The sequence below is a fragment of the Bufo bufo genome, chromosome 4 (genome assembly GCF_905171765.1).
Source record: "Bufo bufo chromosome 4, aBufBuf1.1, whole genome shotgun sequence".
NCBI lineage: Eukaryota > Metazoa > Chordata > Amphibia > Anura > Bufonidae > Bufo > Bufo bufo.
Genome location: NC_053392.1, coordinates 276929371 through 276953326, shown reverse-complemented (window position 1 = coordinate 276953326; position 23956 = coordinate 276929371). Strand labels below are relative to the sequence as shown.

At 40.7% G+C, this 23956-nt stretch overlaps 1 protein-coding gene across 4 annotated transcripts in view; it reads right to left on the bottom strand.

The window, feature by feature from the left end:
• ADGRB3 (adhesion G protein-coupled receptor B3) overlaps positions 1–23956 on the bottom strand; it is a 1057188-nt gene that overhangs the window by 443199 nt on the left and 590033 nt on the right. For all 4 annotated transcript variants that reach the window (XM_040428625.1, XM_040428624.1, XM_040428627.1 and 1 more), the window contains exons 8-11: positions 22885–22986; positions 22498–22604; positions 7044–7238; positions 1604–1672 (exon numbers count right to left, since the gene is read on the bottom strand). In XM_040428625.1, coding sequence (XP_040284559.1) covers positions 1604–1672; positions 7044–7238; positions 22498–22604; positions 22885–22986 — 473 coding nt within the window. The remainder of the gene's footprint in view (positions 1–1603; positions 1673–7043; positions 7239–22497; positions 22605–22884; positions 22987–23956) is intronic.

Below are 23956 nucleotides of genomic sequence, written 5' to 3'. Positions count from 1 at the left end.
ATTATATTCTATTATATTATTATAATCTTTATATGGTACCAGAAGGAGGGTCACCTAAAACTACAATGTCTCACTTGTAAAGGGAATTTTTTGATTATGGATGTATCTGAGGCAATTCCTCCCAACTAGAGACCAGTGATTCAATTCGTACAAAACAATTTGTTCAGAGTTCTCGAGCAGTGAGGGTCTGTCCCTGCTTCCTCCTTCTTTGTCAGGGCCTGACATCTCGTCTTGCCCTGTTAATCTCACACCTATGCTGCTACTCCAAGTAGTGATGCAAGTGCAAAGGTTCTGCTGCTGCTACCAGAGCGCTGACTGTGCATGCACCACTACACATTGGCATCACTGTACCTTTGCTGCCACTCGGAGCAGCAACATAGGCTCAAGATTGACAAGGCTGGATGAGATATCTGGCCCTATCAATCAGGTGGGTGGGGGGAGCTTCTTGAGCAGTGGGGACAGCCCTTCACTGCTCGTCAACTCTGATGAACTCTGATGAGCAAATTGATTCATACAAATCGATTTGCTCATCTCTACTCCCAACATATTTTCTACTATCTGTGCAGAAGTTGGTTTAATCTCAGGATTAATGGGGTCTTCCTCACAGGAACACCTCTGGTTCTATGCCATATTGGGACATATGGATATAATAGACAAGTGTTTTTACTGGTAGTCCATTCGCTATCATCAAGAATCAACATAAAAAATGTGCCTACAAACACGTAACCCTTCTTGATTTCTCTGTCCAGGATAAGAAGGGTTGTGAAGGAAACTTTGGAACTTGCAAAAAAGATATACAGATGTGTCCAACCTTAACCTTCCTTGAATTGCATTGCCATACCAATTTAGCACCATCTCACACCATTTAGTTAAAAAAAAAACTGTATATGTTAAAAGCATGCATTTTTTTTACACAGGACTGGTAGCCTATGGGTGACATATGGCAGTTGGAGACATCTATCATGGCCATACAGTATGTATGTATAAATTTATGCATTTAACATACTGCATAAGGTATGTTTTCTAACATAGGGGCCTATGGGCACTAGTTTTGTGATGGATGGTATCAGTCAAAGCATCCATCAGACATACTTTTTTCATGTTTTTTAACACCTCATGCCATATATGTAGGGATATATGAGTCAAGGAAGCACACATCTGTAATAACTACCCTTTGGTGAACTTGAAGAAATCATATATTACATTTCTATATGAAGAGCTTTCTAAACATATACGTATAAACTCAGGCACACACCAAATATACACCACTGTGACTAGACAAACAATATACTAATCCCTCTGATCCATGGGGGACCTGTGCGTAGGATTCTAATTCTAAATTGATGGCCTGTAGTAAGAACAGATCATAATTTTACTGTCCTGGATAACCGTTTTAACTTCCCATTAGCCCTATACACACACATTTATACCCATATTTATACAGTAAATTGTGTTTGAATTAGGATTTTCATAGCTGAATCATATTCAAATGAATTCAAACCATTTGTCAGTTTTTTCTTACATGCCACAAACATTATACATTGGGAAACAAGTGAAAAGTCCTGAATAATTCAAGTCAATTAAATCATTATACTTGTCTTACCTGTTGTGCTTCTTCCCACTTTTCTTTGTTCTCCTCATCCAAGAGATTGCTAACTATTTGAAAGAAGTTCTGGAAAAAATATATGTCATTATGCAAATGGTGATAGATAATAATACATATTTAAGCTAAATATGAGTAACATTTTATAGAAATATCTATAGCAGACATGAGATCACTCTCAGCAGAGGCTAAGGGAAAAATCACAGAATTATTTTTTGTCTTCTGAGACTAAAAATGTATGTCCACTATGACTTAATATGTATTTTTACTCGAATATACAACTTCTTGTTATTAACAATGAGAGCCATACATCACTGGTGTCATTTAAACAGAAACTCATTGAGATACTGCAGACTCTGCAGCATTACCAGAAGAACTGGAAGGAAGCCTACATGATAGGTCTAGCTTTTTGTACATGTATGCCATTTTGGTATGGTATTTGGTTTAAATGGATTCCATTATGAATTGATTTATATGACACATCCAAACCAATTCAAGCCTTAACATTTCCATTGCACACTCATATTTCTTATCCTGATCAAGTTCACTGAAGTTGCAAATGTGTCCTTCTCAAAATGTAGTAGATCTGAATCTACATAGGCAATTGAACAGGGCAATGATCGGGAATGTTCCCGATGATTGCCAACTCAGTTATCTGCATTCACATGCAGCATATCATTCTTTCTGTAGGATTGCTACTTTGACTGTTCATCCTTATACAGATATATTATTTGCCAGCAGCACATCCCTGTTTACACAGGGAAATGGACTGCCAACAAAAGATTTTACATTGGTCAATTATTAAAAATTTGCATTTGTATAATTGTTTGGTTGCATGGTTGTTATTGATTATTGTCCTAATCTTCAGCCCATGTAAAATGGGTTTTAATCTATGTTCTGTTCTGAATACTTATGTTCTTAAGATAGCTCTACAGCATTACCTATATAGATACAATAATATCATGAATATTGCTGAACCTTCAAATTTTGTGTTAGTCCTTGTCAATCATTCCAGTAAGATCATGCATACCTACAGTCAGTGTAATGTAAACATAGCACCCCACTATGGGTCCAGGGTATTCAGTGCAATCTTCTATCACTGCTACATTGGTTTGTGATAGGACTTAGTGATTACTGGTTATACTTAGAATTTTATGCTTCTCATACATAATGTCAATTGGCATTACTCAACATAAAAAACAGTATCCTAAAAGTTGACATAACCGACTAGAGTTATCTGCCACTGAAAGTGAATCCCCTTAAACAGATTGTCCCATGAAGTCACATTTGTCTATACATTTTTCCTGTGAACTCTGGAAGGAAAAAATAATGTTATATGCTGGTCACTCAACTGTCTGATTATATAAGGCATTAATGGGCCATTTCCCCAGAGTAGATTCTGTTCTTATACAGTGGCATTCTGTCCTGATTCATAAAGTGGAAGCTCTCTATGATGCCTCTATGTACTAATAGGGCAGGTGGATGGAGTCAGCCATCACGAGAACCTCTTACACCAACAAAATCAGAATCAACAACTTTTTGTCTCTACACTTGAAGCCATATTTTGGGAGATGAGTGGAATTCTCATTATTGCTTGTGACAGTCTGGAGTAAAAAAAAAAATTCAAAACTTAGAATGCTAGATGACAGATAGAATCCCCCCTTATATTTACATTACCACTATAAATGGAAGCCCTATTGCAGGGTCACCTAATCACTGAATACTTTAAGGATCTAATTTGAAATGCTGTCAGTGTGAGTAGGATGAAGACATGTTGACATTTGTCCGATGCTAAAAATGCAATGACACTAAAGTTAGTTGCTTTATTTACCAGCTAATATAATGTAACCAGAAGTGTACTGACATGGCATGACAATATAGTGCATTGCATCTAATGACTTGTGTACATGAATTTGAATGTTGGCATTATGTGAACTTTTTTTGTTCAACACTATTGAACAAGGCCTTGCAGTTTAGTATTCCCTTCAGAAAGACATTATTTTCAACAACAAAATGCAATCTTATGTTTCATCATGCATTTAGATTACTGTTCCCTTGATAACGCCTTTAACATTTTTTGTACATGTGGAATAGTGAAAATTTCAAAGAATCAAGAAGCATCTGTTGTAAGCTGAGTAGGATATTCTTAAAGGTCTCACAAGAGCTGCTGATTAAAAGGGAGCATTGAATAACATTCAAAAGCATACATGCAGATTTGACTTTAGGTGGTATAGCATGAAGGAAATGTTATATTATTGACAATACCATGTGTGCAACTAAAGCACTGGCACACCTTTTTGTCATTGAAATATAGGTTTAGGTGAAATCTTTATGGTCCTGTTAATATTCAGTATTCTTATTTTAGATTGTAGAAAACAGAACAGTGCAAGTGGCCTCTTTCACTGGCCAGAAAAAATGGAGTACAATATAGTTACCCATTCAAATGAAAAAAAAAACAAAAAAAACTCAATAATACATGGTCATAAAAACTCCTCCACAGCAGCATTATCTTTAGCTGGTATAATGGAATCTGTGGGGCACATTTATTAAGACCGGTTTTAGAAGCCCTTAATAAGGCCATGGTTGGCGGTGGCTCCGCCGAAGTTACGAAGAGGTACTGGCCCCAACATTACCTCAGCGCATCCACCGCTGCTTCTAAATCTAAAACAGCTTACTTGCTGTCTTATATTTAATTAATTTTCTACACCTGAAAGAGGCGTACAAAATGGTAAATGAGACGGGCCTGCTGACCCATCCTCTTCCCGGCACACACCACGCCCACTTTTTTAGACCTAACATGAGCGGGGGAAAATTGCAGATTGCGGCACAAAGGACCTTTGTGCCGCTATCGTCACCAGAATTACACCTAATAGAGGCATGCATAAGGCAAAAACTGGAATGATGGAATGGTATTTGGCGTCACCATATATAATTTGCTAAAGTGGTTATCCCACAAATTTGAAACTCTTTTTTTACTCACTTATCTGTATATATACAATATATATATATATATATATATATATATAATGATGGGAGTTCAGGGCAGCACTCCTTGTAGCAAGTGTTGGGTGCCAGCGGTGTCGACACTCGACCGAAGTGTCAAATAACCAGAAGAATAAACACACCGCAGCACATCCGTATGGTGAAAAAATAGTGGGATCCTTTATTCACCCAAGCAGCGACGTTTCGGTCCGCTTGCTGGGACCATTTTCAAGCCCTTGAAAAGCGGCTTGAAAATGGTCCCAGCAAGCGGACCGAAACGTCGCTGCTTGGGTGAATAAAGGATCCCACTATTTTTTCACCATACGGATGTGCTGCGGTGTGTTTATTCTTATATATATATATATATATATATATATACTATTCAATGTCCCCTCAATTAGTTTTCCACTTTCTACACACAGAGATATGCAGTGGATATAAAAAGTCTACACGCCCCTGTTAAAATGTCAGGTTTCTGTGCTGTAAAAAAATGAGACAAAGATAAATCATTTCAGAACTTTTTCCACCTTTAATGTGACCTATAAACTTTACCACTCAATTGAAAAACAAACTGAAATCTTTTAGGTGGAGAGAGAAAAAAACCCTGAAAATAATGTGGTTGCATAAGTGTGCACACCCTCTTATAACTGGGGATGTAGCTGTGTTCAGAATTAAGCAATCACATTCAAAATCATGTTAAATAGGAGTCAGCATACACCTGCCATCATTTAAAGTGCCTCTGATTAACCCCACATAACGTTCAGCTGCTCTAGTTGGTCTTTCCTGAAATTTTCTTAGTCACATCCCACAGCAAAAGCCATGGTCCACAGAGAGCTTCCAAAGCATCAGAGGGATATTATTGTTAAAAGGTATCAGTCAGGAGAAGGGTACAAAAGAATTTCCAAGGAATTAGATATACCATGGAATACAGTGAAGACAGTCATCATCAAGTGGAGAAAATATGGCACAACAGTGACATTACCAAGAACTGGACGGCCCTCCAAAATTGATGAAAAGACGAGAAGAAAACTGGTCTGGGAGGCTACCAAGAGGCCTACAGCAAAATTAAAGGAGCTGCAGGAATATCTGGCAAGTACTGGCTGTGTGGTACATGTGACAACAATCTCCCGTATTCTTCATATGTCTGGGCTATGGGGTAGAGTGGCAAGACAAAAGCCTTTTCTTACGAAGAAAAACATCCAAGCCAGGCTACATTTGCAAAAACACATCTGAAGTCTCCCAAAATCATGTGGGAAAAGTTATTATGGTCTGATGAAACCAAGGTGGAACTTTTTGGCCATAATTCCAAAAGGTATGTTTGGCGCAAAAACAACACTGCACATCACCAAAAGAACACCATACCCACAGTGAAGTATGGTGGTGGCAGAATCATGCTTTGGGGCTGTTTTTCTTCAGCTGGAACTAGGGCCTTAGTTAAGCTAGAGGGAATTATAAACAGTTCCAAATACCAGTCAATATTGGCACAAAACTTTCAGGCTTCTGCTAGAAAGCTGAACATGAAGAGGAACTTCATCTTTCAGCATGACAACGACCCAAAGCATACATCCAAATCAACAAAGGAATGGCTTTAACCAGAAGAAGATTCAAGTTTTGGAATGGCCCAGCCAGAGCCCAGACCTGAATCCGATTGAAAATCTGTGGGGTGATCTGAAGAGATGCCCTCGCAATCTGACAGATTTGGAGTGTTTTTGCAAAGAACAGTGGGCACATCTTGCCAAGTCAAAATGTGCCATGCTGATAGACTCATACCCAAAAAGACTGAGTGCTGTAATAAAATCTAAAGGCGCTTCAACAAAGTATTAGTTTAAGGATGTGCACAATTATGCAGCCATATTATTTTATTTTTATATTTTTTTCTTCCCTCTACCTAAAAGATTTCAGTTTGTTTTTCAATTGAGTTGTACAGTTTATAGGTCACATTAAAGGTGGAAAAAGTTCTGAAATGATTTATCTTTGTCTAATCTTTTTACATCGCAGAAACCTGACATTTTAATAGGGGTGTGTAGACTTTTTATATCCACTGTATATTTTCTATGAAATTAGAGGTTGGGATGACAGGTGTCTGGACCGCTTCACCTCCTTGCTTATTAAAAGGGGATAGAGAGGAGGGAGGCGAGAAGGGAAGTTACTGCGCATATTAATCCACCTCTGAATGCAGGAAAGGTGGATCAGAAAGATAAACAGTGAGGAGTGCTACCATAAGGAAAATGTAATGTACATAAAATAACCTTAAAAATATTTTTTGCTTTTGAAATCATTTATTTAAAATTCCTTATTCATTGCATGGTAATATTTTTTGTGAGATAACCCCTTTAATTTAAGATTAATCAACTGCAGTACATTATTTTTCAGTAATGAACAAAAAACAATAAATATAGCACAAGACACAACATATTTTGCTGTTTGTCAAACCAGAAATGATTGCTTCATATCTTACCTGTACTCCATCAGATGCGGGGATGTAGCTCGCTCTTTTGAAAGTGTCTGTGACATTTCTAAGGATTTCCACTGAGATCAGAAGATCCCCAGCATAAAAATGCTTCCTCTGAGTTAAATCAAGCAGTGTTTTAGTCACTTGAGACATTCCTTCCCCAGCCAGCATTCTTTGTCCCTTGGCAAGATGTTCTTTAATCTGCATCGATCAAATGGATGGAATATATTTAAAATATGACACTTGCATGATCGAATGTTAAATCTAGTACAGAGAATACAAATACGAAATTTGGAAACATTTCGACTTGTTCCTTTTTTATTTTATTTCTACAAATCTTAAAAAATAATCTGTTATGTACAACCATGTAAGTTCTGTATAAGGTTATTGTCAGAAATGGTCTTTTTGCTTGTGAGTGATTCAATAATAAATGACAGGGCTACAGTGAAAATCAAATTGCCCATACTTGCCCTACATGAGCAAGCAGCCTATATTCTTATAAACAGACTTTAGACTCAGGCAGCAGATCAAAATGGCTCCAATCCATTGGCAGAATACAACCCCATAAATCACAGCCTTCATGGTCTGCAGGGCAATGTGTAAAGGTCTAGAAATTCAACCAAGCCCTGCAGGTAAATGAAATATCTTCCAATTTTAAAGGGACAATAAATGATAATAACAGTATAAGATGAAACGGCTATTTGTGGGATAACCAAATATATAATTTTTTCTTAAAACGTAACAGTGGGGGAAAAAAATTAAGATTTAGCTAGTGTTGAGCGAGCATGCTTGGCCGAACACAAGTTCGGCTCGAGCATCACGATGCTCAGAACATCGCGGTGTTTGGCCAAATACCGCATGTGCCCGACCACGATGCTCGAATCTCCTCCAGCACGTTTGTTGACTGCTACGCAGCCAATAAATGTGCAGGTGCGTACTGCCACTCACTGTAATGCCGTAGCCATGTTGTTTACGGGCATTACAGTGATTGGCTGGCCGGAACGCGTCATCGGGTGCTATAAAGCACCCAATGACACGTGGTTCGGCTCAGTTTTAGGGCTCATGCACACGACCGTATGCCCTCCGAGACATACAGTCCGTGAGTGGGCAATATGTCCCGGAGCAGCATACATTGTGCGCACAGGAGCGCACACCATCATAAGTTACCATTAGAGTTGGCCTTGCGGTTCGCTCGGCAGTAGTTTTTCAGTGAACTTTGCTCGTTCGCGATTTTACGAACATGCGAACATATGGAGATGTCCCCTGGTGCCATATTCTTTTACATTGTGAAGAACTTTGACCCATGGCACATCCATCAGGTGGTACAGGACAGCCAATTGAGACATTTCAGCGCATGGACATACCCCCTACCTTATAAATAAACCTGATCTGACCACCATTTTACATTCAGTCTTTTGTCAGTGTAGGGAGAGGTTGATGTGCGGAGCAGGGACAGACTGTCAGGGACACCAAACGCTAGCTAATAGGGCCACAAAAGTCCTTATAAGGATTGGTATAGGTGTGCTATTGATAGGTGTGATTTACTGAGGGGTGTAATATACTTATAATATACTTTCTAACATAGAAAGTATATTATAGTGCATTTGTATTGTGCAGCAGTTGTGTGCGGTTCTGCTGCGATACTGCAGCTACACATAGTGCCAAACGCTATTGGAACAAATAACATAAGTCTGCAAAAAAAATTCACATGGCATCAAAGCACCCTGAAAAGTGGGCTGAGCGCCTAGGTCCACAATCAGTGTCTGCGGGTCACATTACTGCCTCCTCTTCCCCTGTGTTACATGCTGGCCAATCCCCTGTCCAAGACGCAGGCCCAGATGCCTCCCGCCCTGCACCTGGACCTTCGCAAGCACCATCAGCTAGCACATCCACTTCTGTGTCCCAGCGCAGCGTACAGATGTCCATACCCCAGGCCTTTGAATGAAAGCGCAAATACCCAGCCACCCACCCACAGGCCATAGCTTTAAATGCGCACCTTTCCAAATTGCTGGCCCTGGAAATGTTGCCATTTAGACTTGTGGACACTGAGGCTTTCTGCATCTTGATGGCGGCGGCAGTAAGTTGTTACTCGGTCTCCAGCCCCCACTATTTTTCCCCGTGTGCAGTCCCCGCCTTAAACCACCAGCATGTGTCCCATAACATCACCCGTACCCTGACCAACGCAGTTATTGGGAAGTTCCACTTAACGACTGACACATGGACAAGTGCTTGTGGCCAGGGACACTACATTTCAATGGGTGAACGTTGAGGAGGCTGGGAGCGAGTTGTACTCTGGGATGGCACAGGTGCTACCGGCGCTAAGGATTGCGGGCCCTACTTCCATCAGGGTTTTCGCCACCGCCTACATTAGTGGCTGCAACGCTACCTTCTCCTCCTCCACCTCCTCCTTTACTTCCACCTCTGAATTATCATCTTGCAGCACCAGTCAGCCATCAGTCAGGAGCTAGAAGCAGTGTTGCACTGCAGTGGGGAAGCGGCAACAGGCTGTGCTGAAACTAATATGTTTAGGTGACAAACAGCACACCACTGTAGGGCTGTGGCAGGGTATAAGGGACTAGCTGTCGGCACTCAACCTAGAACCAGGCATGGTTGTGTCTGATAATGGCTGTAACTTGGTGGCGGCTTTGGAGCTCGGCAAGCTCACACACATACCATGCCTAGCCCACGTGTTCAACTTACCCCAATTTGCCTGAGCTACTGATGAAGGTGCACCGCGTGTGTGCCCATTTCCAAAAGTCATCTACAGCTGCCGCCGGTCTGGAAATGCTGCAGCAGCGTTTGAAATTGCCAGCTCACTGACTGTTGTGCGACGTGAACATGCGCTGGAACTCCACTTTCCACATGCTGGCCAGGCTTTCTGAGCAGTAGAGGGCAGTAGTGGAATACCAGCTGCAACATGGTTGTCGCCTTTACAGTTTGCTGCCACTCTTCACAAGCGATGAGTGGGCATGAATGTCTGACCTCTGTGAGGCTTTAGGCAACTTTGAGGAATCAACACAGATGGTGAGCGGCGATGCCGCTATTATCAGCATAACCATCCCAATTCTGTGTCTTCTGAAACGCTCGCTGCTCACAATGAAGGATAACTCTTTGCATGTAGAAGAGGTGGAAATGGGTGAAGACAGTACACAGGGTGATAGCCAGACCAATCTCCGTTCGTCTTCTCAGCGCAAATTGAATGATGATGAGAAGGAGGAGGAGCAGGAGATGGTTGCCTCCGCTGCAAAGTGCAGTACCCACAGCAGGTTTATTCCATCTGTTTAGCGTGGATGGGCCAAAGAGGAGGAAGAGGATGAGGAGATTGAGAGTCATCCTCCTGATGAGGACAGTGAAGTCTTGTCTGTTGGGACTCTGGCACACATGGCTGACTTTATGTTATGCTGCCTTTCCCGTGACCCTTGCGTTGTATGCATTTTGGCCAACACCGATTACTGGTTGTTCACCTTTCTCAACCCCCGCCACAAAGAGAACTTCTCATGTCTCATTTCTGTGGTGGAGAGGAATAGCAAAATGATGCAATACTAGAAGGCCCTTGTGGAAAAATTGCTCCAAAAATTTCCAGCTGACAACATTGGCAGCAGAGTCCGTAGTTCCCTGGGCAGGCGAGGAGGGGAGACGAGGGGAACACACAGCAGTTCCAACAGAGTCAAGGCAACACTCTACAAGGCCTGGGACAGTTTCATGACACCCTGCCAGCAACCTCACCCTGATGCGCTGCTTAGTGTCACAAGGAGAGAAAAGTTTTCGAAGATGGTGAAGGAGTACGTAGAAGACCGTGTGAGCGTCCTCAATGATTCCTCTGTGCCTTACAACTATTTGGTGTCCAAGCTGGACACGTGGCATGAACTGACACTCTACGCCTTGGAGGTGCTGGCCTGCCCTGCCGTCAGCGTTTTCTCAGAGTGGGTATTTAGTGCTGCTGGGGGCATAATAACTGATAAGCGCATCTGAATTTCAACTGAAAATGCTGACAGGTTTACTCTTATCAAAATGAACAAGGATTTCCCCTGACTTCTCTACTCCACCAGAGGAAAGCGACTGAACATAAAGACACTTTAAATGTGGCTTTTATACTGTAAGGAATACACTGTATTCCCTTGCACCCCTTCCACCACAAAAAAGGAGATATGGTTAAATCTTCCTTTTCTCATCCTCCTCATCCTTCATCATATCAACATGCTTATTAGTCTGCCCTGGCTCCTAATCTTTTAGAGGGTCAGCTCAGCAGCGCGCCCTCAACCATAATTTTTTTCGATGGTCAGCTCAGCAGCAGGCACTCGCCCCTAATGTTTTAGAGAGTCAGCTCAGCAGAAGACCCTCACCCCTAATGTTTTAGATGGTCAGCTCAGCAGCAGCCCCTCACCCATAATTTTTTCTTTGGTCAGATCAGCAGCAGGCACTCACCCCTAATGTTTTAGAGAGTCAGCTCAGCAGCAGACCCTCACCCCTAATGTTTTAGATGGTCATATCAGCAGCAGGCCCTCGCCCCTAATGTTTTAGAGGGTCACCAGTGGGTCCTTGCTCCTAATGTTTTTGAGGGTCACCAGCAGGCCATCAATCATAATTTTTCAAGGGTGTGTATGATGCCCTCCATTATGTCTAATAAAGGGTGTATTGGAGTGCCAGTTCCTTGTAATTTTTGGCAGCCCTTTCACTTAGTGCATTAGGCTTCATGAGTGTAGGAGTCCCACTACCTGAACATTTGTACCACAATGTGAATGAGGCCCTCCTTTATGTGATATACAGGTTGTATCGGAGTGCCTCTTCCTTGTAATTTTTGGCAGCATTTGCACTTTATATACAAGTACATATACAGGAAAGAATGTTTCCTAACAATTTTTTCTCTAAAATCAATTTTATCTTCGGTTTTGTGCGTATTATTGTCACTCTGTAAAATTGGCGTTCTGCTGGGACAACATCGTTCTCAGCAGCGACCTGGGAGTCCACGATGCATCCAGACATCCTCCCCATGCTGTTTCCGAACCATTTCAGTGGTGTTTCCATAAATTTCTGACCTTTTTATGTGAACCAGACACCCTCCCCTCTTCAGTGCAGGGGGTGCCTGGTTTAATGCTTGGGTTTTCCTATTGACTTCCATTGTGCTCCGGTACTCGGTAGAGCACACCACACGGAAGCTTCCACCTAGCATGTCCATGGAGAGCCTGGTACGTCACTGGATCTGACGAAAATTCACTTGCCCTGCGCGATTCAGCACAGGGCAAGGGGAAACATCAGAGATTTTTACTCATTTTTGGTGTATGACAGCAGATGGGGTTTTGTGTGGCTTCACCCCTTTAAAGAGGACCTTTCACTAGAATAAAAAATCTAAACTAACTATACAGAAATGGAGAGCGGCGCCCAGGGATCTCCCTGCACTTACTGTTATACCTGGGTGCCGCTCCGTTCGCCCGGTATAGCCTCCGGTATCTTCATAGTTAGGCTCCACCCAGTTGAGCCTGCCGGCATCTCATTCTCCCATGCTGTTGCGCTGGCCAATCGCAGCGCTCAGCTCATAGCCTGAGAGGCTTTTTTTTCTCTCAGGCTATGAGCTGAGCACTGCGATTGGCCAGCGCTACAGCATGGAAGAATGAGACGCCGGCAGGTTCCCCTGGGTGGAGCCTAACTATGAAGATACGCGAATGGAGCGGCGCCCAGGTATAACAGTAAGTGCAGGGAGATCCCTGGGCGGCGCTCTCCATGTCTGTACACTGCGTGCAGAATTATTAGGCAAATGAGTATTTTGACCACATCATCCTCTTTATGCATGTTGTCTTACTCCAAGCTGTATAGGCTTGAAAGCCTACTACCAATTAAGCATATTAGGTGATGTGCATCTCTGTAATGAGAAGGGGTGTGGTCTAATGACATCAACACCCTATATTAGATGTGCATAATTATTAGGCAACTTCCTTTCCTTTGGCAAAATGGGTCAAAAGAAGGACTTGACAGGCTCAGAAAAGTCAAAAATAGTGAGATATCTTTCAGAGGGATGCAGCACTCTTAAAATTGCAAAGCTTCTGAAGCGTGATCATCGAACAATCAAGCGTTTCATTCAAAATAGTCAACAGGGTCGCAAGAAGCGTGTGGAAAAACCAAGGCGCAAAATAACTGCCCATGAACTGAGAAAAGTCAAGCGTGCAGCTGCCAAGATGCCACTTGCCACCAGTTTGGCCATATTTCAGAGCTGCAACATCACTGGAGTGCCCAAAAGCACAAGGTGTGCAATACTCAGATACATGGCCAAGGTAAGAAAGGCTGAAAGACGACCACCACTGAACAAGACACACAAGCTAAAAACGTCAAGACTGGGCCAAGAAATATCTCAAGACTGATTTTTCTAAGGTTTTATGGACTGATGAAATGAGAGTGAGTCTTGATGGGCCAGATGGATGGGCCCATGGCTGGATTGGTAAAGGGCAGCGAGCTCCAGTCCGACTCAGACGCCAGCAAGGTGGAGGTGGAGTACTGGGTTGGGCTGGTATCATCAAAGATGAGCTTGTGGGGCCTTTTCGGGTTGAGGATGGAGTCAAGCTCAACTCTCAGTCCTACTGCCAGTTTCTGGAAGACACCTTCTTCAAGCAGTGGTACAGGAAGAAGTCTGCATCCTTCAAGAAAAACATGATTTTCATGCAGGACAATGCTCCATCACACGCGTCCAAGTACTCCACAGCGTGGCTGGCAAGAAAGGGTATAAAAGAAGAAAATCTAATGACATGGCCTCCTTGTTCACCTGATCTGAACCCCATTGAGAACCTGTGGTCCATCATCAAATGTGAGATTTACAAGGAGGGAAAACAGTACACCTCTCTGAACAGTGTCTGGGAGGCTGTGGTTGCTGCTGCACGCAATGTTGATGGTGAACAGATCAAAACACTGACAGAATCCATGGATGGCAGGCTTTTGAGTGTCCTTGCAAAGAAAGGTGGCTATATTGGTCACTGATTTGTTTTTGTTTTGCTTTTGAATGTCAGAAATGTATATTTGTGAATGTTGAGATGTTATATTGGTTTCACTGGTAAAAATAAATAATTGAAATGGGTATATATTTGTTTTTTGTTAAGTTGCCTAATAATTATGCACAGTAATAGTCACCTGCACACACAGATATCCCCCTAAAATAGCTAAAACTAAAAACAAACTAAAAACTACTTCCAAAAATATTCAGCTTTGATATTAATGAGTTTTTTGGGTTCATTGAGAACATGGTTGTTGTTCAATAATAAAATTAATCCTCAAAAATACAACTTGCCTAATAATTCTGCACTCCCTGTATTGTTAGTTTAGATTTTTTATTCTAGTGAAAGGTCCTCTTTAAGTAAAGCTACAGTTGTAGGGATAGCCTCCTTTAAGTCATAGGGAAATCATGGCATTGCCATGAGTCATGCAAGATTTGTTAGAATCTCATGGTAGAAGACCCATGCTGGTTACATGACATTTATGAGTGCCCCCCATAGGGAATTTCACAATGACTTGCAGGCAGCCTTGTGCCACCATCCTACTCTTACCTTCAATGCATTTGAAAAGTCTTTAGACCCTTTAAATTTTTTCAAAGTTTGTTATTGGTTAAAAATAAAAGTTTTACCCATCAATCTGCACTCAATACCCCATAATGAGAAAGTGAAAACCAAATCTTTTATTTTTTTGCAAATTTATTAAAAAGAAAATACTTACATTTTTCATCGACATATTTGTTCAAACACTTTGTTATAACACTTGTAATTTAGCTTTGGGGGACTCCTATTTCGTTTTATCATGTTTGAGATGTTTCTATTCATTGATTGGGGTTCAGCTGTGGTAAATTCAGTTGGCTTGACATGATTTGGAAATACACAACCCTGTCCATATATGGTCTCAAAGCTCATAATGCATATAAGAGAAGAAACAAACCAATAGGTATAAAGTACTACATGCAGAGCTCATAGAAACTGTTGTGTAGAAACACAAATATGAAAAAAGGTACAAAAATGTTCTGCTGCACTGAAAGTTCACAAGAGCACAGTGGCCACCATATTTAATAAATGGAAGAAGTTTGGAGCAACCAGGACTCTTCCTAGAGGTGGCTGCCCTACCAAACTAAGCAGTTGGGGGAAAATGGCCTTGGTAAAAGAGGTGACCATGAACCCAATGGTCACTCTGGATGAGCTCCAAAAATTCTGTGTGCAGATGGGAGAATCCTCCAGAATGTCTACCATCACTGCAGCACTCCACCAATCTGGACTTTATGGGAGAGTGGCCAGAAAAAAAATTGTCTTTCTTTAGTAAAAAAACAATTTTAAGCATCATGTGTGTCTTAAGGAAACCAGCTCATTATCTGCTTGATATCATCCCTACAGTTAAGCATGGTGTTATTCAGGGTCTGGTATACAGAGGCTGGTCATAGTTAGGGAAAACTAAATGGATATAGAGAAGTATAGAGATATTATTAATGAAGACCTGATCCACAGTGCACTAGACCTCAGACTGGGCTGAAAGTTTACCTTCCAACAAGAAAACAACCTTAAACACACAGCCAAGACAACACAGGAGTGGCTTAGGGACAACCCTGTAAATATCCTTTAGTAGCCCAGCCCACAGTCCTGACTGAAACTAATAAAACTTCTCTAGAGAGACCTCAAAATGGCTGTCCACCGACAATCCCATTCCAACCTGACAGAGCTTAAGAGGATCTGCATATAAGAATTGCATAAAATCTCCAAATCCAGGTGTGTAAACATTGTGGCATCATACACAAAAACACTGGGGGCTGTAAATGCTGATAAAGGAGCTTCAACTAAATACTGAGTAAAGGATCTGAAAAGTTTAGTAAATGCAAGGTTTTTGTTTTTCCTTTTCAAAAAATGTACGGTAAATTATATTTTGAACATTATGGAGTAGATGTATCAAAACTAGTATAAATGAAAACTGGCCTAGTTGCCCATAGCAACCAATCAGATTTCACCTTTAATTTTTAGAGCTCCTTTGGAAAATGAAAGGTGGAATTTGATTGCTTTCTATGGGCAACTAAGCCAGTTTTCCTTTACACCAGTTAGACAAATCTCCTCCTCAGTTTTTTTCTTTGTCATTATGGGATATTGAGTGTAGAATGATGGGGAAAAACATATACTTTTTTCTTTATTTATCCTTGTGCTGCAACATAACAAAATGTAAAAAAAAGTGAAAGAGTCTGAACGTCTGAAGGCTTTTCAAAAGCATTGTATATCTACAAAATACTACTAATATTAGAATGTTATCTGGTTTTCTTCCTTTTCAAGTGAATACATTTTTAAGGGAACTGTTGATGTAATACAGACCAGACTACAGACACAATTTTGTGAATCCTGCATTGTCAATGATGACTTGCAAAGCCTGCCTAGATCTTCTGTTGAGCATCATGACAGTTTGGGTACAGCATAAAAACTTCAATAGGACAACTGTAGGAAATATTAAATCTCTCTGAGCTGTATGGTAAAGTTATCAGATAGTAATAGAGAGGAGCAAATTACTTGATACAAATGGTTCGCTCATCTCTACTTAGTAAATTGCTCATGTTTAAAAGGTTGGTGGGTCACTTGTTGATTAGTTTAACGTATTCGGTCTTAAAAAATTGATCAGATCAAACAGGGATTAAAACAGAAAACAATGAAGCAAATTAATAGGTGGTTTAATCTAAGATTAGATAGTGTAAAGGAACTCCATATTTATTATCCAGCATCAACAACTGTAATAAATCTGGTGCATCTTTACACTCTCTAGTCTAAATATATAGATGAGATTTATCAAAACTGGTGTAAAGTAAAACTGGCTTTGTTGTCCATAGCAACCAATCAGATTCCACATTTCATGTTCCATAAGAACCCTGAAAAATGAAATCTGGAATCTGATTGGTTGCTATGGGCAACTAAGCCAGTTTTCCTTTACACCAAATTTGATAAATCTCCCCCACAATTTATAACTGTTAGACAGGATTAGTAAATCTGTCCTAATAGTTAGAAACATAGAAACATAGAATGTGTCGGAAGATAAGAACCATTTGGCCCATCTAGTCTGCCCAATATACTGAATACTATGAATAGCCCTTGGCCCTATCTTATATGAAGGATGGCCTTATGCCTATCCTATGCATGCTTAAACTCCTTCACTGTATTTGCAGCTACCACGTCTGCAGGAAGGCTATTCCATGCATCCACTACTCTCTCAGTAAAGCAATACTTCCTGATATTACTTTTAAACCTTTGCCCCTCTAATTTAAAACGATGTACTCTTGTAGCAGTTTTTCTTCTTTCAAATATTCTCTCCTCTTTTACCTTGTTGATTCCCTTTATGTATTTAAAAGTTTCTATCATATCCCCTCTGTCTCGTCTTTCTTCCAAGCTATACATGTTAAGGTCCTTTAATCTTTCCTGGTAAGTTTTATCCTGCAATCCATGTACCAGTTTAGTAGCTCTTCTCTGAACTCTCTCCAAAGTATCAATATCCTTCTGGAGATATGGTCTCCAGTACTGCGCACAATACTCCAAATGAGGTCTCACTAGTGCTCTGTAGAGCGGCATGAGCACCTCCCTCTTTCTACTGGTAATGCCTCTCCCTATACACCCAAGCATTCTGCTAGCATTTCCTGCTGCTCTATGACATGGTCTGCCTACCTTTAAATCTTCTGAAATAATGACCCCTAAATCCCTTTCCTCAGATATTGAGGTTAGGACTTTATCACAGATTTTATATTCTGCTCTTGGGTTTTTACACCCCAGGTGCATTATCTTGCACTTATCAACATTACATTTTAGTTGCCAGATTTCTGACCATTCCTCTAGTTTTCCTAAATCCTTTTCCATTTGGTGTATCCCTCCAGGAACATCAACCCTGTTACAAATCTTTGTGTCATCAGCAAAAAGACACACCTTACCATCGAGGCCTTCTGCAATTTCGCTGATAAAGATATTAAACAATATGGGTCCCAGAACAGATCCCTGAGGTACCCCACTGGTTACAAGACCATTGTCTGAATATACTCCATTCACTACAACCCTCTGTTGTCTGTCCCTCAGCCACTGCCTAATCCATTGAACAATATGGGAGTCCAAGCTCAAAGACTGCAGTTTATTGATAAGCCTTCTATGTGGGACAGTATCAAAGGCCTTACTAAAGTCTAGATAAGCGATGTCTACTGCACCTTCGCCATCTATTATTTTAGTCACCCAATCAAAAAAATCAATAAGATTAGTTTGACATGATCTCCCTGAAGTAAACCTATGCTGTTTTTCATCTTTCAATCCATGGGATTTTAGATGCTCCACAATCCTCTGTATGGTTTCCATTAATTTCCCCACTATTGATGTTAGGCCTATAGTTGCCCAATTCCTCCCTACTACCTTTCTTGTAAATGGGTACAACATTTGCTAATTTCCAATCCTTTGGGACGACTCCTGTTACCAGTAATTGGTTAAATAAATCTGTTAATGTTTTTGCTTAAAACTTATGTTGTATAAACATATTTTGATGTCAGAATATAAACATTATGAAGAGAATGTATTAGGACTGGTATTTATTATGCCAATCTTAATAGCAACTCCCTCTGTTATATGATGCACCAGAATCATTAAGAGGCAATGATTGTGGCAAATCTGCACCAACTTTATTTTTTTGTTGCTAAAGCAGAAAGTAAGGTAGAAAGTGCAAACATAATTATAGACACCTCACATGCAGGAGACTTTTCTTTTTAAAGAGAGTGGTGGATTTGCATTCATCAATCAATAGGCAATCTCCCCATTACCCTTTAAAAGAAAATCTGGAGCAGGTACAGTATGCAAAAAGGAATATTGTAATCCATAATACACATGATTAAGAAATTCTATATTATAAGTCACCTAGGGATTCTATAAGTTGTAGAAAGATATGTAGCTTTGTGGTTTTATATGGGCACTGAATGCCTTATTCTTATATAGTAATTTACAGTAAGATATGCATTATCCCATTTATATATTTCATAATTGTATTTATGTGGTTTCATTTAGATACGTAATGGACCCGGACATCCAGCAGTCCACTCATCACTAGTAATGATGAAATTGGTCACATTCAAAATAATTAGAGATGAGCGAATTTCCGCTTATGAAATTTGTTCACAGTTTGGTGGTAAAAGGCAAATTGCGTTATGGATTCCGTTACCATGGACCATAACGCAATTCTATGCCTTTAGAGGTATTCTGCTATTCATTCCGTCATTATAGAATTTTATGGACTGCAAAACGGATCCTTCCCGTTTCCGTTATGCTGTAGAGGACTGCCCTGCATAACAGAAACAGGACGGATCCGTTTTGCAGCCCATAAACTTCTATTATGATGGGATGAATAACAGAATGCCTCTAAAGGCATTCCGTTATGCATTCCGTCATAGGATTGCGGTATGGTCTGTGGTAACGGAATCCATAATGCAATTTGCCTTTTACCACCAAACGAAGTGTGAACTAATTTCAAAATATGAAATTTGCTCATCTCTAAAAATAATCTTTGTCTACCGTACTTTGTTATACCAATAGTTTGAACAATTTTTTTTCTTATGAAACATTAAGGATCGTTTACACTGACCGAGTATCTGCCAGACAATCGCTAACAAGAGTTCATAGAAAAGCTTGTTAGCGATTATCTGGCTGTGTAATTGTGCCGTCAATTAACTGATGAACGAGTGAAACGCTCAATTGTCGGGTAACTGGATAATTTGTGCAGACACCTAAATCATTGTTTGGTGGCAACAGATTGTGCAGTCTAAACAGCACTCTGTGCTGGCAAATAACAAGTCTGTATGGGGATGAGCGATGGCATTAGTGATTACTCCTCCCCATACTAGAACTAGTAGAGGAGATCGCTGCATGTAAATGTAGATTTTTCCTCCACTGATGAGCAGGTAATTGCTGGGAAGGAAGCATTTAGTTGTCCGGTCTAAAGGGACCTTAAAAGGGGTCATCCAAGATAATTAAACATCTGGGAAAAGCCCTAATATGGCTTCAAATGATATATGTGTGTGTAGAGATAGATACTGAATATGTATGTAGCACTGGTCCATTTATTTACAAACAGTAGGGTTGAAGTACCGGAATACAGAATGGGAATTCTACAGCCAATCACTGTTCTCAGCACTCTATCTAAAGACAGTGATTGGCTGCAGAGTTGATTTTCCACATACCTGCATGTACTGTGCACATCACAGTGTTCGTGACATGTACAGTGATATGCCAGGATATGGCATGTGACTTCTGCAGGCAACTGAAGAAAGTGATTGGCTACCTTGGTCAGGTGCCATATCTCAGCCCATGACTGCTGCTGTTTGTAAGCAAACAGCACCAGGGGAACAAGAACAGCACTGCAGAGAACAGGGTTATTATAATGAGGGAGATTTATCAAGAATGGTTTTCCCATGCGCAAATCTTGATTCCTTGTATGCTGGAGTGAGGTGGCCTAGTTTATTAAACTATAGTAAATGCAGTGGGCTTATGGGAAGCCTCACCCCTTCTGCTATGCACCGCCCATTTGCTAGCCACTTTAGAATAGTGTTGAAAAGCTCAAAAAGTCCTAAATTATGGTGTGAATATACAGCACACCATACTTTGCCATGAATAGGGGTGTAATAGTTTGATAAATGCCTCTATTTTTTCTATTTTAAAGAGTGGCTGTACTTTCACACAAATATTATTTAATAAAGAAATGCATCACAAAGCGCATTTCTTTGTAAGTAATGATTGCAATGACAGGATAAGGTGCTGCCCCCGTCATTGTACCCCTCAGATGCCACATTCATACATGATTGCCGCATCTGATATTAATAACAGATTGTAACAAAAATTGAAAAATATACCTGATCTATTTGCTCGCGACGGGCCAGCTGCTGCCATCTTGCTTGAAGGTCTGGCATGAAATCTTGCACAGCCCAAGATAATGTCATCACACCGACAGGCATGGTGACATCATACATCACCGCGCATGGGATTTTGGCCGAGATCTACAAGCTAGATGGTGATGGCTGGCCCGTGACGAGCAAATGGATCAGGTAAGTATAATTCTTTTTTGTTTTTTTTTACACTATTTCGGGTTAAATCAATTCACTACAGCGAAGCACGAGAAAATTCGGCTTTGTGGCGAATCAAATTTATCCCATCACTAATCATAGTGAGTGGCCTAAAAGCTTCCTCACTGCTTTTAGGTTACTTTCACATGAGCCTGACGGATTAGGTCCGGATGCGTTCAGGGTGCGTTCAGGGAAACTTGCACCATTTCGCAAGCAAGTTCAGTCAGTTTTGTCTGCGATTGCGTTCAGTTGTTCAGTTTTTTCCGCGCAGGTGCAATGCATTTTGATGCGTTTTTCACGCGCGTGATAAAAAACGGAAGGTTTACAAACAACATCTCTTAGCAACCATCAGTGAAAAACGCATCGCACCCGCACTTGCTTCCGTATGCAATGCGTTTTTCATGCAGCCCCATTCACTTCTATGGGGCCAGGGCTGAGTGAAAAACGCAGAATATAGAACATGCTGCGATTTTTACGCAACGCAGAACTGATGCGTGAAAAACAACGCTCATGCACACAGACCCATTGAAATGAATGGGTCAGGATTCAGTGCGGGTGCTATGCGTTCACGTCACACATTGCACCCGCGCGGAAAACTTGCTCGTGTGAAAGGGGCCTTACACTTTAAATTGACAGAACAACCTGCTGTTTTTCTGTAAGTGTGATTTATCCCTCCTTATCAGCTTTTAGAGCTCCCTAGAAGAAGGCAAACATAATGTGAGGTAAGGGAAGTGAGATCACTGCATACAGTACTGGCAGAAGGGTTACATTCCCTGCTTTTGGGAGAAATTGATCCTGCTGTGCAGCTGAAACAGGTAATAATATGGTTGAAGCAGAAGTTAGGGAAGCCCAAACATAAATGTCCCTTCACAGTTATGATTGCACAAAGAAGCACAGCCATTATGCAACCTTTTTTGAAAACTCTGGTGAGCTTTAATTTAAGGGCTTGCCCAAAATTTAGAATTATTTTAGACAACTCCTTTAACATCTCCAGTGCATGTGCTTATGACTGGACAAATAAGTGCATGACATACGTCCCCACTTTGTTAAAAAAAAAAAAAATCATATGTGCCATACAATAACTGTACTGGATGAGACACATGCAAAAATTCTTCATTTCTGATTCAAATAGTGTATTGCAGGTTTTTAACTGAGAGCACAATGTGACAGAATTAATACGGTATACTCATTATTCCCGCTCATTTCCAGGAAAGCTAACTGAAATTGACTTTGCAGTGATTAAGGCTTGCTTCAGCTAATCTGAGAAAGCTGAATTCAGAGCCATTTTCATTGCTTAGTCTATTCTGCATTTTTGGACTAGATACGAATGAGTTACATTTCCCACACAGAGGCATAATAAGAATTAAACATAACAAGGACAAAAGCTGGCTTTGCACCTACTGAAAGCTGCAAGTGTCTGTATTCAGCTGATATGCATCTTGCAAAGCTCGGCTGTTCCCAGAAGGCTACACCATGAAGATTGAGCGAGCAGCGTCTGCTAGTGGTTCCTATGAGTCACACAGGATGCAGAAAATATTTATGTTAGCTTCAACAGCAATGCTGAAATCATAGCAAGGCAATCTCGTAAATGACTCTATTTAGCTACATAACATTGAGGAAATGGCTTCCACAATACATTCCTTTTTCTTAAAATTCCATTCATACAAATGATATGCATGCAATTATATGTTTGCAAATTTGGATAGGACCTATCAAACATTTATTCTTCACATTGTTCATAAAGCCCTATAAACACCGAGCTATATATCTTAATGGAGGAACATTTACCAGTAGCATTAAGAGGACATCGATTGAATGCCAGGTCTCCAGCTGGGGTTCTTTTCCATACCATAGACATCAAATAGTCCTCCGGGCAGATTTCATAAGGAGCTGTGAATAAGAGTGAGAGATTTATATTAAACACACACATCTAGGATTCTGAGATTATTTGTCACGCTACTCAGTTTTCAACGTGCCTGAGGAAAAAACCTTAGTAGTCCAGTGTGTTTGTTTCTAAAAACATTATCTCCATGGTAAAAATAGCTCATCCAGCACTTTCAGCCTGTCAGATTTTAAAGTAATATTCTGCAGATGACTGTGGTATTCTATCTCAATTCATAATGCATCATGGCATATTGCATATGATGCTTTATTTTGTTTTATTGATGTGTCCGGAATGAAAAAAAAAAAAAAAAAAACACTTGCTTGACAACTTACCTCCCTACTTCTAGGGCAACTACTGTGACAGAAGATAAGTAAGTCAAAGGGGTTGTCTTACTTTAGCAAATGGCATTTATCATGTAGATAAAGTTAATACAAGGCACTTACTAATGTGTTGAGATTGTCCATATTGTCGGCTTGATTTATCTTTCCATCACATTATACACTGCTCGTATCTAGGGCTTATGGCCACCCTGCAATCCAGCAGCTGTTGCCGTGCTTTCACACCATAGGAAAAGGCGCTGGGTTCGGTGGTGGCTGGGACTGTGGGAGTGTACATAGGAAAGCATGGGCAACAGCTTCTGTCATACCTACCTTGCATCTACGTTACAGTGGTGGCTGTGCTTGCATACTATAGAAAAAAGTGCTGATGTCGCTAGTGGCTGGTACCATAGGAAAACACATAGGTGCACATGTGCAGAAGCTCATGTCTTGGCTACCTCGTATCTACGCTGCTGCAGTGGTTTTAACCGCTGGAAATGAGCAGCGTATAATGTGATGGAAAAATTAATCAAGCCAGCAAAGAAAGCAATATGGACAATCACAATACATTAGGAAGCGCCTTGTATTAACTTTATCATCAAGATAAATGCCATTTGCTGAAGTGAAGCAAACCCTTGAATATTAATTATTCCTGTCC